The sequence below is a fragment of the Ornithorhynchus anatinus genome, chromosome 5, assembly GCF_004115215.2.
Source record: "Ornithorhynchus anatinus isolate Pmale09 chromosome 5, mOrnAna1.pri.v4, whole genome shotgun sequence".
In the NCBI taxonomy this organism is placed as follows: Eukaryota; Metazoa; Chordata; class Mammalia; order Monotremata; family Ornithorhynchidae; genus Ornithorhynchus; species Ornithorhynchus anatinus.
Window position 1 is genome coordinate 50,901,158 of NC_041732.1, and position 18,083 is coordinate 50,919,240.

The 18,083-nt window shown below is 36.4% G+C and overlaps 1 protein-coding gene across 4 annotated transcripts in view; it reads left to right on the forward strand.

The window, feature by feature from the left end:
- Positions 1-18,083, forward strand: part of VPS13C (vacuolar protein sorting 13 homolog C) — a 176,898-nt gene that overhangs the window by 129,447 nt on the left and 29,368 nt on the right. For all 4 annotated transcript variants that reach the window (XM_029065834.1, XM_029065835.1, XM_029065837.2 and 1 more), the window contains 15 exons: positions 226-390; positions 2,083-2,211; positions 3,436-3,569; positions 3,967-4,093; positions 5,738-5,973; positions 7,435-7,576; positions 7,924-8,064; positions 9,039-9,120; positions 9,225-9,294; positions 11,146-11,257; positions 11,387-11,500; positions 12,671-12,810; positions 13,680-13,761; positions 17,519-17,632; positions 17,942-18,017. In XM_029065834.1, coding sequence (XP_028921667.1) covers positions 226-390; positions 2,083-2,211; positions 3,436-3,569; positions 3,967-4,093; positions 5,738-5,973; positions 7,435-7,576; positions 7,924-8,064; positions 9,039-9,120; positions 9,225-9,294; positions 11,146-11,257; positions 11,387-11,500; positions 12,671-12,810; positions 13,680-13,761; positions 17,519-17,632; positions 17,942-18,017 — 1,864 coding nt within the window. The remainder of the gene's footprint in view (positions 1-225; positions 391-2,082; positions 2,212-3,435; positions 3,570-3,966; positions 4,094-5,737; positions 5,974-7,434; positions 7,577-7,923; positions 8,065-9,038; positions 9,121-9,224; positions 9,295-11,145; positions 11,258-11,386; positions 11,501-12,670; positions 12,811-13,679; positions 13,762-17,518; positions 17,633-17,941; positions 18,018-18,083) is intronic.

Sequence of the window (18,083 nt, forward strand, 5' to 3'; positions counted from 1 at the left end):
TTAATATTTCTTATGGTATTGAGGTTTTTCTGTGTAACGAAACCTTACATAATTAAGTGGTCACTGTATCAGATAGTTTTTATGGTTGCCAGAGGGTTAAACAGTATTTACGACTATAGCGTATATGTTGATACTTCTATTTGAATGGACTTAAAGATTTTTGTTCTGCTAAAGCCAGGTACTTAATTGAAAAATGCCAGTATTGACCAACCTTCTTTTTCACAGATTGGCGTTAACATCAAAATGAGCAGTTTTAACCTTACTAGGATAGTGACTCTGACTCCCTTCTGCACCATTACCAACAAGTCTTCACTTGAATTGGAAGTCGGAGAAATTGCATTGGATGGCTCATTGCCAACTAACAAGTGGCACTATATTGCATCTTCTGAAGTAAGAATGAACTTGGTTGGTCCTGATAATAGTCATGAAAATATACAAAGTTATTTCTTTGCCCTGTCTGATCAAGCTGTCACCTCAGATTACTACATGAGCGCTGTTACTGTCTTAGAAATATTTTTCTATTACAAAATATAACCAGATAAGCAATTGAGGGTTAGTTGATACTGACAAAAATCACTGCTGTTTCCACTAAGCAGTGTAGCTTAGTGGAAAGAGCACGGGCTTGGGAGTGAGAAGATGTAGGATGTGGGTTCTAATCCCAGCTCCCCCGTTGGTCTGCTGTGCAACTTTGGGCAAAGCACTTAATTTCTCTGACCTCAGTTACACTCATCTGTAAAATGGGGATTAAGACTGTGAGCCCCATAAGAGACAACCTGATTACCTGTATCTATAGTGCTTAGAACAGTGTTTGTCACATAGTAACAGAATTAGACTGTAAGCCCATCAATGGGCAGGGACTGTATCTGTTGCCGATTTGTACATTCCAAGCGCTTAGTACAGTGCTGTGCACATAGTAAGCGCTCAATAAATGCTATTGAATGAATGCAAAGAAAGCGCTTAAAATACCAGAATTAGTTATTATCAGCTATTGTAGTATGTTGTAAACATAATTCATAACAAAACTATTTTGATAGCTTTATTTGTGGCCAAAACTTGTTGTATTTGATAGTCTACTACTAATACTTTCTCTACTTTCAACAAAAAAAGCCAAGAAAGCCTGAAACGAGAGGTTACTACTTATTTGTAATAATGGAAGAATTTTAAGGGGCTCAGTTTGTCCATTATAATTCAGGTGTGGGAACAGTATCAATTTTTTTAATGCAAAAGTAAGATTTAACAGATATTCCAAATATCCTCAAGGTTGTTTCATAAGACTTTATTATTTGTTAGTTGAACAGTGAAACTAAATTAATAAAAATAAATTTTTCAAAGAAGCATTCCAGTTTGGATATTTTGGCACTGTACATTATGGTATACACCTTGTAAAAGTCTTTCAAACTGAAATGAGGCATGTATGGAAACCACATTACTTAGCAGACTCACATCTCAATGTCAGTGGAGTAGGTTGGATTTTTAGAAACAAGCAGTTAAATGAGAAATAATCATAATCTAATGGCCACTAAGAGCAATCAAGAGCCTACTTTTGTAGATTTACTAATTTCGTTCCAAATAGAATGTAAAAAGAGTATTAAGGATTAGCATTTACAGGGGTGGCCGAATTACAGCTTGGAAGCTATATACAGCTTCTCTTGGGGGTTTGTGTTCAAAAGCTAGGTAAAATATGCCTTATTATTTCATATTTTGCCCCAGTAGCCGGCAGCACTCTGCTGTTGCTTCAACCTTTATCAGCTGTGGTAATGGGAGATGCTGACATAGGCCTGGTCTGAGAGGGTGGGGGAAGGTCACCAGCCCCACCCCCAGCCTCTGCCCTAGCTGCGTTTTGCTCAAAGCAGCTGCTCCTCCCTTTTTCCTTCCCTCCATCCACTACTTCCTTCCCCAAGAATGCTTGCTGCTCTTTTATGATTAAAAATTTTTTTGAAATCTACAGCTCTTGGCCACATGTTTTAGTTAGTGGCACTTCATATTATGTTTTAGCTGTGACTGTGAAGTTGGGCCACTTATGGCAATTGATGTTGCTCTCTCTGAACAACTGATTAATGATCGTTTGGTAAAATGTTTTAGTGTCTTCCATTTTGGCCTGAAAATTTGTCTGGAAAACTCTGCGTGCGTGTGGTGGGCTATGCAAGCTCTTCCAAACCATTCTTCTATAACAGACAAGATAATGGCACTTTGTTGAGCTTGGAGGAACTGGTAAGACATTCTTCTTTTAACTGCCTAAGCTTCCCTATTTCAATTTAAGGTAGCAGGCAATAAGAAAGTCCAGGGAATTTTTTTAGATACTGGAGCTCTTGATTTTGAGGCTTTGTCAGAACATCAAGTGAGAAAGTACCTCTTTTCTCAGATCTTTTTGTTGTTGTCTAAAGAATTTAACAAAATTAGGATGAGAAATTTAACTGTTATCCCTGAATGTTTTGTATTTGCAGTGAGAGTTTTTTGGTGTGGAGGTTCTGGCATCAATTGGTGCTTCCATGGGGAGTGTCAAATAAATAAAAGATGGATGCTAATCGTGCCTACCCTAAGTTAACAGAATGCTTTGACTTCTTAAATTCATATTCATTTAACTAGAGGTATAGAGGAGCAGAAATTGGTGATTCTATTGAAATATTTTCTTTTACTCTCATATATGAGAAACCTGAGATTAGGTAAAATGGTGGTTTCACCCCATTCAAATGTCAAAAATGGTTGTACCCTGACTTCTCATCTGGAGTTATTTATAGCATACAAACTGTGACTCAATAGGAATTTGAAAGCATCAGGCTGGTGATTTTTTTTGCTGTTAAACACTTAACATCCAAGCCGTGTGCTAACCACTGGTGGAGATAAAAGATAGATCAGACAGTATTCCCACTCCCACATGGAGCTCAGAGTCTAAGAGTTAGAGTACATGAAGCTTTCATTTAAGGCTAAAAAAGGAAGGAAACTGCCATTTGAAAAGTGGATAGTATAACATTCAGTGCCACCTCTTGACATTCACTCATCATGGCCTAGTGGCAAGAGCATGGGTTTGGGAGTCTGAGGACATGGGTTCTAATACCAGCTCAGCAACTTGTCTGCCTTGTAACCTTGGGCAAGTCTCATAACTTCTCTTTGCCTCAATTATCTCATCTTTAAAATAAGGCTTAATAATTTGAGCTCCATGCGGGACAGGGATTGTGTCCAACCTGATTGCCTTGTATGTACCTCAGCCCTTAGAACAGTGCTTGGCACATACTAAGTGCTTAAATACCATAATCATCATCATTATTATTTACTGAGCTCTTATTATGTGCAGAACACTCTACTAAGCACTTTGGAGAGTACAATACAACAATTAGCAGACCAGTTCAATCTAAATAACCGCTCTTCTTTTTAAATTGAAGGATAGGCTAAAAAAAATCAACAACTCAACATCACCATTATTTTCTTCCACAACAGAATGGGGCTATCTTGGTAGATGTAAACACTGCCGAGCATTCTACAGTCATCACCTTCTCTGACTATCATGAAGGAGCTGCTCCTGCCCTCCTCATTAACCACACGCAATGGGATGTCCTTAAATACAAACAGAGGTAAGATGAAAGAGAATTCTAGTCTCTCTACAATAACTTTATTTTTATCATGATTTGGGAACTGGGACCTATTCAGCTGCCTTTTGAGAAATTATTGTATGTAGTAGTCATAGTATATATTAAGCATTGACTGTGTGCAAGGTACTATACTAAGTACTAGGAAAAAATTCAAAGGTGGAAATTTACCTGGTTCCAGTTTCTCAAGGGTGTGTAAGATCCAATAGGGATTTTTGCCAGCAATGATTGTACATTATCTAAATTTATGTATTTAAACCCAGATGTAGTAGATACTGTTTTAAGCCATTAAATTATTTGATTACCTGTCATTGAGAGGTTTTAGCATATATTATTTTTTTCATCTTTTGACTTGGGGTTTTTACTCTACTCTGAACCATAGTGGATTAGATGGGGAGATGGAATTAAAACCAAAGGAGGTGCGGCTATTTGCCTGGGCAGATCCTACCGGCACCAGGAAATTAAGATGGAGATATGCTGAAAATGTGGGAGAACATGATCTGTTGAAGGTAAGCTTTAAAGAAATGCTAGTAGAATATACTGCCTGGCAGTTGAGGGGAAAAAACAACCAAACTAGGTGACCATTTCAGTTTAATGATGATTTCATTTCAATGAATAGTAAGATATATTAATTGGGACTAAACTTATTTTCCTTCTTGACAGAAGTTCTAAAATAAATTCATATTCTGTAATGAAAAAAAATCCATTTGATTTTTCAAATTTAAATAAAACCTTTAAGAATTTTCCTAGGACTGTGATCCATGTAAAGAATGTTGTTAGAGTGCTCGAAGTTCAGCAAGTGACAGAATTTTAAATTGAGTGAAAATTACTATGATGTGACTATTTGGGTGTGTTTTGTTGATGACAGTTGGTGTTATTGGTTTTCGCAGCTCTTTTCTAGCAAAACTGTAGTTTTCATAATTGAGTGACTCTGACTATGTGGAGCTGTCTCCACCAGAAAACAGAATTTTAGTGTAAAACATTTCTCTTACTCTGGGTCACTGCATTTAAAACTGTAGTGTTTTATTAGGTGCTTTATCTTATTCCTTTCTCTCATTTTATTTTTAATATTAATATATTTTTCATCCTTCAGGATAAGGTGCCTTTGAACTAAAACCAGCTTTGTTTTTAATGCTTTCACAAATGTGTTTCTATCCTGCCTGGGGGAAATGGATATTTTCATTTTAAATCACTTAACTTGTTTGTATGGCAGAGAAAAAATAGAGGGAGGTCAAAATCTGTGTATTGGCAACCCCAGTTGTGCAGGTTTTTGATTCCACATTTTGCAAATGGTCTGTAACTGGATGGCAGTTGCTTGATTGATTGCTTGATTGGCAGATGTTAGTTAAATATGCTAGCCCATAAAAATATTTTCCCTAGAGCGCCGCCCTTCCTGAAGGTAGTAAATCAATGGCAGCAATGGTTGGCACAGTTATTGGGTTGAGTAGATGTGGCTGAGGAAGAGTAGTGTAGCTGAGGATAGAGAAGGGGAAAATTAGAGGAGGAAGAAGCACAAGACAGAGTGTCCAGTCCATCAATCATATTTATTGAGTGCTTACTGTGTGCTGAGCATTGTACTAAGAGTTTGGGAGACAATAATGGATTCGGTAGGCATGTCCTTTGCCTTCAGTGAGCAACCTACAAACTAACCAGTTCCGCTGGTTATCTTGACTTCTCATAGAAGGCTACTTGACATGAGTGAGCTCAATATTTAAGTCCACTGTTTTCTATGAAGAGAAAGGATTAGTCGTGTTAATGTAACATCCTTACTGTCGTGGAGTGTGTCAAAATTGATCATTAAAATTGTTTTGCCTTTATTTCTTAGCTACTAACTCTTTTACATTACTCTGCCAAGGGTTTAGTACAGTGCTCTGTACTCAGTAAGCACTCAATAAGTATGATTAATTGATCCTTCCTTAATGAATTCTTCTTTAATAAATCAGTCTAATTATTTTGTTGGGAAAGGCTTCAAATTTTGGGCCTTACCTTGTAAATGAGTAATATATAGGTAGATTTTAAAATGTAGCAAAAATTTGTTAAGAGAGTTATTCATATTTATAATTTCTAATCTTCTAAGTCATCCCTGGTGCATCAGTAACAACAATTAAATGCACGTAGTTTTTAATGAACTGCCTTTTCCTCCGTTTAACCAGGATGAATGTGGACAGTTTCCATATGATGCAAATATTCAGATCCACTGGGTATCCTTCCTGGATGGACGCCAGAGAGTGCTTCTTTTCACAGATGATGTTGCCTTGGTTTCCAAAGCCCGTCAAGCAGAAGAGATGGAACAGGCTGAACAAGAGATAAATGTATCACTTCATAGTCTTGGACTTTCTTTGGTCAACAATGAAAATAAGCAAGAAATAGCTTACATAGGGATAACTAGGTACTGAATTAGAAAATAGCACTTAACATATATTTTGAAATGTGATTTATTACATAATTTTGTTGAAAGTAATATGTATTGGGCATTTACTTGAAGTTTTATTTTTAAATTCACTTTCTCTGAGATTTTTCTACACAATTAATTAAAAAGAAGCCTCTGGTCATCCCAGGAAAACTGGAAATCTGTCAGTCAATGGTATTTAAGCATTTACTATTTGCAGAGCACTGTGCTAAGTGCTTGGGGCATACAACAATCCCTGCCCACAAGGAGCTTGCAGTGTACAGGAAGAAATGGACATTAAAATTAGGATAGGCAAAAGAGTAAAATGTAAGGATATGTGCTAAAGTGCTGTGGTGCTGTGGTATTACTGCCCCTCCAAAATGCAAATTCTGTATGCTCTGTTCTGCATAAAAAGTAGATACTTACTGAAGGCAGAATAGGATGCAGAGAAAAAGTAGTAAAAGATTTGAGTTTTGTCTTTGAGGAAATTATAGCTCATATAAAATTGCCATTTCCCTGGAAATAAGGTGGTTTACCCTATATGGTCTCTCATCTCCACTCTTTTTGTGCACCCTATATGGTCTCTCATCTCCACTCTTTTTGTACACTCTTGTTCAGATAATAATATAATAATAATAATGATGGTGCTTGTTAAGAGCTTACTCTATGATCAGCACTATTCTAAGTGCTGGGGTAGATACAAGGTAATCAGGTTGTCCCACGTGGGGGGATTAGGTGTCCTAATCCCCACTGTACAGATGAGGTAACTGAGGCACAGAGAAGTTTAGTAACTTGCCCAAATTCACACAGCTGACAAGTGGCAGAGCTGGGATTAGAACCCATGACCTCTGACTCCCAAGCCTGTGCTCTTTTCTTACTAATCCACCCTCTTCTCAATAAATACTTTTTTCCCATTGCACTATGCTTTTATTCAACTTTACCTACTTTATTTCAATTATGAGCTCCTTACTGGTCTCAGAATGTGTTGCCTAATTTTACAGATGTGTACAAGGCCATGACTCATGAAACAAAGTGTAGTGCAATAACAAAATGTACCAAAAAGGTATTCTTTTTCACTCACTGGTTTTATCTGCCACACCCATCCCTACTGATAAAAAATTAAATTAATGTGCCCGTCATTGGACCCGAAGAAGAGCTCATGTTGTATATGTGGCATTACAAAATATGAATCAGATGTGGAAAAAGATCATATAGTGGGGAAATACAGAAAACTGTTATTCTTATAGGTGGATAGGCTACTCTGAGCAGTAGGATGAGCTTTTATTTTTTTCTTACACTTGTAATTCAGAGTACCTAATTTATGGACAGCTTGAATGTTAATCTTGGAACGTGATTGAAACCTCATATCAGTGAATCTGAATGTTCTATGAACTACCAGAACTTGTGTGAAATAATTTGTAGAAAGAATACTGAAAAGAGATTTTTCATCAATTGTTCTAGTTCCGGTATTGTTTGGGAGAAGAGATCAAAGCAGAAGTGGAAGCCATTTAATCAAAAACAGATACTGCTTTTGGAAGATGCATATCAAAAATTCCTTGCATCACGTGATCATGATTGGATTAAACTAGGTAGCAGTTTTGAGGTATGATTATAGTTTATCATTAAAATATTAGATGCCAAAGCAAAATATTATGTAGGAATCTCTACTATTTTGATATAATCCTAGTAAACAGCATTTTGTCAACATTAGGAGAAAGTTTGAGAAAAAATATTCTTAGAAAGTTTTCAGGCAAAACACTATCAAATACAAGAGCCAATGCCTATGCTTTGAAATAAATACCTCTGTATATTCTTGCTGTTTTGAAGATCATCAAAAAGAAACACTGAATATTAAAGATAACGAAAAAGCAATTTAGTAGTAATTACAAATTTCAGACATCTTCACGTATTAACATTTTAAATCACTATTAATGTGTTTCTTCTTTTTAGGTGAATTTCAGTAAAGTGCCAATGGAAATGCGCCTTCCTGAACGATGCACTATCAAGCGAGACTTTTTATCGGGGATTCAGATTGAATTCAAGCAGTCTCCTCACCAAAGAAGTTTACGAGCCCAATTATATTGGCTTCAGGTAATGTTCTTACTTGGAAATCTGTAGTGCCCTGGAGAAAGGTTTGTCAATTAAAATTTATCTTCTAGAAACTGAAATTGGTGCCATTGCTCAAATACTTTTTTCTATATTTATTTTTTTCTATTTAAAAATAATTTTAAATCTAGATGTTTGTTTTAAGAAAATCATTGAAAAATCCAACAACTCCATGGGGCTTTCCATTTTGGTTTCCTTAAAGAATATTTTATTGCCTGAAGATATGATGATTTGTAAGAGATTGTCAGTGCTGAATTTTACATATATAAGTAGGATAATTTTCTCCTAAAATATTTCTGGACATTTTTGATATCAGCCTGAAGTAATTGTGGATTTCCTAAAGGGCCATGTAGACTTCTGCCTACAGTGGTCATTATTTGCAGGGGAGATGATATGAGACTTGGTAAATTTTTTTTTTCAGTTGCAGTGTGTGCCCTACAAAGTATCTGGGTATATTGCACCACAGTTATTTTTTAGGGAGAAATGTGGAATTACTTGTACAGCTGCAGTAGTTCACAAATCAACAAGTGGTATGGTCAAAAACATGAGTGCTTTTTTAAATTAAGTTCATTTACTGCAGTCATCAAGAGACAAGTTTGCTCCCTCACTATGTCCTTTTGAATACAGCCTTTGAGAAACTTTTTTCTTCATCCAATTTCATGTCTACCGGGTAAAAATACATTGGAACTGGCACTTCTGGTATTTATTTAATGTTTGAGAAATTACATGATTGTTGATATATCATTGTATTTATTCATGACTATTATCCATAAACTCAAGGATTCTGCCTAAGACGTTTGTACAGGTCTAATCTATAGCTGGATACCTAAAACTATATCTTTGATTAAATAAGAGCTCTCTATAAGGCATTATATTGTGACTTGAATTCCTTGAGAATAATTTTTTGCCTCTTCTTCATTTGAAACTTGCTCTTTCTTTTCCTTTTCACATCTCTCCAGGTTGATAATCAGTTGCCTGGTTCAATGTTTCCCGTTGTATTTCATCCAGTAGCCCCTCCGAAGTCCATTGCTCTGGATTCAGGTAAAGCATTTGTGAATGTTAGTTTATCTACATACCTGTTGTTTAGTGTATTAAATACTGTTTGAAAATGCAGTATGAAAACAAGTAATTTTTTTTTCTCCTAGAGCCCAAGCCGTTCATTGATGTTAGCATAATCACAAGATTTAATGAATATAGTAAAGTACTGCAATTCAAGTAAGTAAAAGCATTAAGTTCAAATCAGCAATGATATTGCTGTTTCTGACCTAGGAAAGTCAAGAAGCTACAGTACCTTTCGTACTAGATTATTCGGCAATAAATACAACTGTCTTCACTCCTGGCTTCTTTTGAAGTCATTACTTTATTCCCTTTACACTTCCTTTTCTAACTTCAAGTGAGGTGGTGGGAGGAATTGTTTAGGAATAATTATTGTCATTTTCCTTTGAGCACAGTAAAAGACTTTTGAGTAGTATGGCAGTTTGAGACTGTTCTCTTTACTTATCAGAAAAATATTTCTACTCTCCCTTCCTTCCAGATTCTTTATGATGGACAAAATAGAATGTTGGTAGTGCCTCCCTTAAAAAAAAAAAAACAAAACCCAAAAAACCCCTAGTTCTCCTTACGTTTAGAAATCAAGGAGCGTTTAGAATGAATAGATGCAACAAGGCTATTTAGGTTTCATTAATGTTGTATGATGTACTTTGTGTTAAATATGCCATGTGCAGCCCAGCATGTATTAAATACACATATGGCATGTTCCGTTCAGTTGTGCTGCTCTTGCTATTTAGACTATTATAGGGAATCCAAGTCTCAAATTGACATTTTCACATAAAAAGGCAATGATTTCATTCTCCCCCAATTAAAAAAAAAAAAGCTTCATTTGAAAATTTTTCCCACAGGTGATTTGTTTTACTTAGATTATTCAGAATTCATTGTCTTATTGAAGGAGTAATTTTGAGAGTTGTAAGAAATGATTTGTAGAACTAGAAAATTATCAAATAATTTGGTTTGGTTTTTGAATGAGATATTTAGTATTTGTATGAGATACTTAAAATCTCATTTTAATTGCATGTAGGAAATTGCAGCATCATACTTCCTTTTTCAATATGATTTGCAAATTGTAGTTATGTTCATTTTTATTGCTTTGTCCCATTGGATTGCTTCAGTTGTAAAATATTTCATATCATACATGCACATGCATGTATTGTATATCATATACTACAGATATTGTGATTATTGTACACTAATTAAAGAATTATTCTGCATTTGACTTTATAGTATACTTGGGGATTAACGGATATTTAGCACCAATATTTGCCTGGTTTAGGTTCTGCCTGATGCTAAATCATTTCTTGCCAGAGTATCTGCCATCAGAACTAAAGCAAAGTTTCTTCATTCAGTCAAACTTATTGAGTGCTTACTGTGTGCAGAGCACTGTCATCGGCAGTCGTAGGCGGTGCAAGTCAATGTATAGTTGTGTCCATGACGGAGAGAAAATATAAGGATGTTTGCTTGAGGAGAGTTCAGATATATTTATGCATGATAGATTGATGCCAGTGCAGAAAGGGAAAAATTTGGAATGTAGGGTTGTACAGGCCCAACTCGGAGAAAGGATAGTGCCCTCGAAGTGCCCTCTGGTGCCACTTTTGGAGCCAGAATATTGGGCTAATGGGATGTTTGTCTCATCTAGAGGGGTCAAGGCTTGTGTTGTTGAATTGTCATTATAATAATATACATGATCACAGGAGAATTTTATGTATTTGTACATTAATATGATTAGGGTAATTTCATGTCTTTATGCTCAATTACAGTTCAGAAATTTTCAGCTAGTGGTTTCCAATTGCAAAATAAATGGGTCCTGTTAACATTTTTAAAAAGCACCTAAAGTGATGAAAGGATGTGCAGTTTAGTGGCAACTACTTCTCTCTGTTATTCTTATTAAGGCCCTTGCAGCAGTATTGCTGAGTGTATGGGGAAAAATCTGTTAGATGATAATCTTCTTTCTCCTCCCCATTTCTTTTTCTTCCCCTTTGGCTTTCTCACTCCTTCTCTCCTGCCTTTGCCTAGATATTTCATGGTTCTTATCCAGGAGATGGCACTGAAAGTTGATCAAGGATTCCTAGGAGCAATTATTGGACTATTTACACCAGCAGTGGACCCAGAAGCTGAAAGGAAAAGGGTAATTGGGATTTTCAAAGAAGAATAATGTCATTATTTTGTTAGACTATTTCTAAAGATTTTAATGTCACTAGATTGTTATCGCTTTCAAAAAGTTACAATAGCAATTTATGATATTTGTTCCTGATAGACCAAGTTAATCCAACAGGATATCGATGCACTTAATACTGAACTGATGGAAACTTCTTTGACTGACATTTCAAGTCTCAGTTTCTTTGAGCACTTCCATATTTCACCAGTTAAGGTAAGGTGCTACAAGTGATGATTGGGAAGCAAGGAAATCTAAATACTCTTTTTAGAAAGCAAAAATGCTAATTTTGTAATATATAGAAAAATAAAATTGAAGGTGAGGGTATTCAAGTTATCGGTATTGTAAACTTTAATTCCTACCATTTTTTTGTGGCATTTGTTAAGTGCTTACTCTATAGCAGGCTCTGTAATGATAGTATTTGCTAAGTGCTTATTTTGTGCCAAGCACTGTTCTAAGCACTGTACTGGGGAAGATATAAGCAAATCAGGTAGGATGCAGTCCTTGTCCCATGTGGGGCTCACAGTATTAATCCCCATTTTACATCTGAGGGAACTGAGGCACAGAGACATTGAGTGACTTGCCCAAGGTCATATAGCAGTCAGGTGGTGGAGCTGGAATTAGAATCAAGGTACTTCTGACTCCCAGGCCCATGCTCTATCTGCTAGGCCATGCTGCTTTGCAATACCACTTTGAACTTTACATGTGAATTTGCTTGCTTAATTTTGCAAATGTCATACTCTTTGCATGTTAATATAAGCATCAGAACCTATGAATATATGTATTCTCCATGGAATTATGCCTTATGCTTTCAACAACCAGTATAAAAATTACATGGAAAAAGCCTCTCAAGCTTGGATGCATATCATATAATGTCCTTTTCAAGTTTAGTAATAACCACTGTTTGAACAGAAAATTGAAATCTATGTCTTCCTCACTGGGACATATTAGAAATAATACTGTTGTGTATTGTTTATTTTCCCTACAAAATTTAATCAAATCCCAGTGGAAAATAGAATGCTTTCCACCTTCCTAACTAATATTTCTTATTCCCATTCCTTTTTCTCCTTTTGTTTTTCCATCTGACTTAAAATGACAAAGGGAGTGCTTAGCAAACATCAAGCAATACACTTAAATTCCCATTATTAGTATTGCTTTACTTAAATCAATTAATTGTGTTTATTGAGCACTGACTAGAAAACATTTTAGATCTGGAAAAATCTATTTTTAATACTTAAAGGTGTCTTTGGTAGTATACTTCATAAATTATCCAAGCCTTGAAAAACAAAACCAAAGAAGATTATTTACTCAAAATTTCTCCACATGTAGACTCAGGAAGTCTAGATTACAGGTTCATTCTTATCCTTACAAACATTTGTTTTTCAGTTGCATTTGAGTCTCTCCCTGGGATCTGGAGGGGAAGAATCTGACAAGGAAAAACAAGAAATGATTGCTATCCATTCTCTCAACCTGTTGTTGAAGAGCATTGGAGCTACTCTCACTGATGTGGATGACCTGATTTTTAAGTAAGTGACTCTGAAGACTGCGTTTCACAAAGTCTTGTTTTTTAATTGTTGGTTCTAGTCACCTGGAATTAAAGACTAATAATGTTCTTAGTCTTCATTCCATTTGACTGTACATGAAATTGTAAATCTTTATTTGAATTTGATTTAAATTCGTAGCATCTGTGAAAAGACTATTATAATATTGTTTTAATGTATTGTTCTGTTCTCTAGGCAGCGTAATGGCTATTTTTCGAACTTAATTTATTCTGGATGTTGGATTGCAGACTGTTTTGAAAACAGAATTACATTTAGAAGCGAGTAGAAATTAGAACACTTTGGCTTGTTTAAATATGAATGTTAATACTGAACTTCACATAAACTATTTTAATTAACTATGTGAATCATATATTTTATGTCTGCGTATTTTCACATGTACACATATGTTGCTTAAACAAATATGAAATAGCATCCTGTTCTGGTAAATCCTTGACAGAACAAGTACATGGTTTATGCCCTTAAAAGCTTAATAGAAAATAGTGTTAGATTGATATTCTCAGTCAGGCATTTATTAATATAATTTTCCAAATTTCTGAATTAAGTTAATTTCAATTTTGATTATTAAACTATTTATTTCTTAGGATGAAAAGTTACTGGAAGCTTTTAGAAGTCATTTAAGTGGAGATAGAATAAGTGTTAAAATTTACTAAAATAGCTACGTTAGAAATTCAGTATGTAGGCATATAAATGGCTAGCTGTATGTCTTCATACTGAATTTCTAAAGTGGCTATTTTAGCAAGAGCCAACCATTGGAGCCTTCAACCAAAATTTGTAGAAATTACATAAATGCCCTGTTTGAATATTAATACTAATCCTGTTTATTTTTTTTTCAGACTTGCTTATTTTGAGATTCAGTATCAGTTTTACAAGAGAGATCAGCTCATGTGGAGTGTTGTTAGGCATTACAGTGAACAGGTGAGATACAGCCAAAGAAAATAGAAATCAATTCTCTCTATAATTTGGTAAAATTCCTCCTTAATTTGAAATAAAACCATGCCATTTCCCTAGCATAGAAGAAGAGCCTAGACAACTCTTTTTTTCCGCTATGCCCTACTTTAGGATTCTTTATCACAGAGGCCTAAGCTGCTCCATAAAAACAGGGTATCACTGAAAGCTGCATCATCTTTCAGGCTTAAACCATACTATTTATTAGTTTTTTGTAATATTTAAATGTGCCTGACACAACCTGGGAGAAATTTATGTCCTCAAGAGTGTGGCTCAGAAAGTTTCACCTTCCTGTGTAATAGAGCCACAAAATATGTTAGTTGTACAGCCTTTTGAAGCGAGGGGATAAAATAGGTGGTTGTCGGTCAACGTGCAGGGGCAGGGTAATTGGTTTGCATGCAATTAGGAGAATATTGTCCTCTCCTCTCCAACACAGATGGGCAGAGACCAAAGGCAGTTGTGACCCAGCTTTTCATTGCCATTGGAAATGACCAACCCTGCCAACAGTTGATATGATTCAATATGATCAAAATAAATGAATATTATTGATTAATTATCTTGGGAATTGGTCTGGGGAAGGAGCATCCGGCCCAGATTTCTTTCAATTTTCTTTATGCTGCTCTTCCAAACTCCCTGAGACATCTTGCATATCATCTAGCATGGCTTAGTGGAAAGAGCACAGGCTTGGGAGTCAGAGGTTGTGGGTTCTAATCCCAAGTCCGCCACTTGTCTCATGTGTGACTTTGGGCAAGTCACTTAACTTCTCTGGTCCTCAGTTACCTCATCTGTTAAATGGGGATGAAGACTCTGAGCCCCATGTGGGACAACCTCATAGCCTTGTATCTACCCCAGCGCTTAGAACAGTTCTTGGCACATAGTAAGTGCTTAACAAATACCATCATCATTATTATTATTATTATCTAAGAGAGGCACACACATGTGGAATTTGCGCTTCAAGTGAGTGATGGCACAGACTGCTTCTTCAGCAGATTGATTCTCAGAAAGGCATTTCTGGGGGGCAAAGGAGAGGTTGGTCACCCCCTGAAGCTTTGAATGTGCACTCCCTCATATTCTTTCTATTTTTTTTCTTGTGGCATTTATTGAGTGCTTACTGTGGGCTTAGAAATGTACTAAGCACTTGGGAAAATACAGTCGAACAAAATTGAGGGATGTAGTCTCTGCCCACAAGGAGTTTACAGTCTACAGGGAGAAACAGACATTAAAGTAGATTATGGATAGAGAAAGTAGGTAGACTATGAGAATATTTACAAAAGTACTGTGGTGTTGGTGTGAATATCAAAGTGCTTAAGGGGTACACAGCCAAGTTCATAATCAGTGCAGAAGTGAGGGCAGTTAGGGGAAGTAAAGGGCTTAGTCTGGGAAGGTCTTTTGGAGGAAATGGGATTTTAGGAGGGTTTTGAAGGTGGGGAGAGTGGTGGATTGTCAGATATGAAGAGGGAAGAAGGTCCAGGCCCAAAGGAGGGCATGGGCAAGAGATTGGCGTAAGGATAAATAAGGTTGAGGTACAGAGAGTAGGTTGGCTTTAGAGGAGTATTGTGCACAGGTTGTGCTGTAGTAAGAGCTCAAGTGTGAGATTAGTGGTGCCCAATATAGATTGTCCAATTCCCACCAGCACTTAAAGTCCCTTTCTGGTTTAAGTGATTCAGGAGTTCTTTTTAAAATAACTAAGGTAAGTATGAGACTGGCATTTTTAAGGACTCCATTAGAACTAGATTGTGCTGTTAATCGGCCAAGTTTGCCTAGGGCAAAAATAACACTTTTAAAAAAATCTAGAGACCATATGATAATGGTACAAATATTTCCAGACATTTCAGTGAAACGAAAGAAAGCCAGATTTGTTTTTTTTTCCCCAGATTGACCAAAAGCTAATTTTTTTTTTTACCTACGTGATTTGCATTCTCCATATTCCTTCATTAGTCCAGAGTCCAACTAATGGCAGCTGTAGCCCCAGGGTGCTGGGCTCTCCTTGCTGCCTCTCTCACTCTCCTGCCAGCCTGCTTGGGCTCTGGGAACAGTGTTTAAACTCGGGAAAAATGTGATAGTTTGGCTGGATGTGCCTGTGGAAAGGGACATGTTTATCCATAATTCTTTGAGGGAAAATTGAATCCTTAGGTTTTTCCAAAATATGTCTTGCCCCGTGCACACCTGGATAAGTACTCTGCTTCTCTAAGTATCTAAGCAAAATTAGAAACTACTAAAAAGGCTTACTAAAATTGTCCTGGAAATCTGCGAATTACTGCAGCCAACTTTCAAAGAAGTCCTTTTATAGCTAGGAAGAAGTAGGCCCTAGAGAACCTTTCAGGCTCTTAAGGGAGTGTATTCCACCCGAAGTACTACAACACACAGGTATAGCTTAGCAACGTAAGGCTGATATTCTTGAACAGTACTGTGTTTGATTTTATTGCCTGTTCTGCTCTTGAGGATGCGCGTGGTACATTGGGAGTCGAGGACCTGTGTGTTCTGATACACATTGCAGAAATGAGCAATGATGTGTAAGCAGAATCTCCATTCCTCTGAGTCTGTAGGTTTGGGGAACTGCTTCCTGATATATATACCTTTAGCATGCCATGGAATTGGGAGAAATAATGGAGAGAAATAAGCATCATAAGCTAGAGGAAAGATCATGGGACTGGGAGTCAGAAGACCTGGGTTCCAATTCTGGCTCTGCCTGCTGCGTGAACTTGGTCAAGTCACTTAACTTGTCTGTGACTCAGTTTTCTCATCTACAAAAGAATGGGAATTATATACCTGTTTTCCTTTCCTTTTTTATTATTATGATGTTTAAGCACTTAATGCCAGGCACTGTACTAAGCACTGGGGTGGATGCAAGCTATTCAATTTGGACATAATCCATGCCCTACATGGGGCTCACAGTCTTAACTCCCATTTTGCAGATGAGGTAACTGAGGCACCTCAGTTCATATCATTCATTCAGACATGTTTATTGGATGCTTACGGTGTGCAGAGCACTTTACTAAGCACATGGGAAAGTAAAATATAGCAATAAAGAAAGACAGTCCCTGCTCGCAGTCTAAAGGAGGGGATTGATAGTTGATAATTGGTATTGATATCTTGATAATTGACTTTTTCTACTTTTGTGGCTGAGCATAATTTATAAGAAGCTGTTTTAGCTCATTTGAAAAATTATCATTTTTCTTTTCATCAATCAATCCATCAGTGTTATTTATTGAGAGCTTACTATGTCCAGAACACTGTACTATGCACTTGGGAGAGTGCAGTACAACAGAATTACAGATATGTTCCTTGTCTACAATGAGATGGAGTCTAGAGGAGTCATTCTTATTATTTGAATAGTTGATGTGGATGTGACTGTCTGTTCAGAGTGCATTGACCCTCTATTTCTGTTTTTGTAGTTAAAATCTTCATTGAAGCATTGGTCTGTCCCTAATATAATTAGAAGTGAAGAAAATTAAGACACCCCTCCAATTTTCTGTCATCCAGCGAATATTTCTAATTAAATCTAATCATTGGCTTTCCCTTACCTTTCCATTCATTCCTTCTCAACCCGTTTATCCTTCTATTCATTTACTGCCTGTCTTAGACTTTCCTGCAATCCAGATTATTCACTGTTCTACTCTGTTTTTCAATTCTTGGTGTTTAGCGCCATGCTCATCTTATATAATTCTGAAGAAGTAGACATGTGTGGGATCTGTATTTATGTGGTCTTATTTCTTCTACCCTGCAGTTTTTGAAGCAGATGTATGTCCTTGTGCTGGGTTTAGATGTGCTTGGAAACCCATTTGGATTAATTAGAGGTCTGTCTGAAGGTGTTGAAGCTTTTTTCTACGAACCTTTTCAGGTACAGTTTCTATTAGTTTTGAGTTACAGGGATCCTTTAATTTTGGCGGGTTTTTGAGTAGGGGGACAGTGATATTGAGTATTAAGTTTTAAATGGCACTTGAAATATAAAGAAAACTTCCAAACATTTTTTTAAAAGTTGACTTTTAAACTTAAAGTGAACCAGTGGCAGTGGTTTTCACTAGCACTGATTTGGAAGAGGAAATATATTGCACAGTTAATTGTGACCTCGTCTTAATAACTAGGCAGTAGAAGTGATAAATTCTTTAAAAATACAATCTATATTGTTTTTCTGCTTTTCTTTTCCCAGGGTGCTGTTCAAGGCCCTGAAGAATTTGCTGAGGGTTTAGTAATTGGAGTAAGGAGTCTTTTTGGCCACACAGTGGGTATGTTTAAAGTTCATTTATTCATTGAAAAACATGATCAATCAATAATTTCTGCCCTTTAATCTA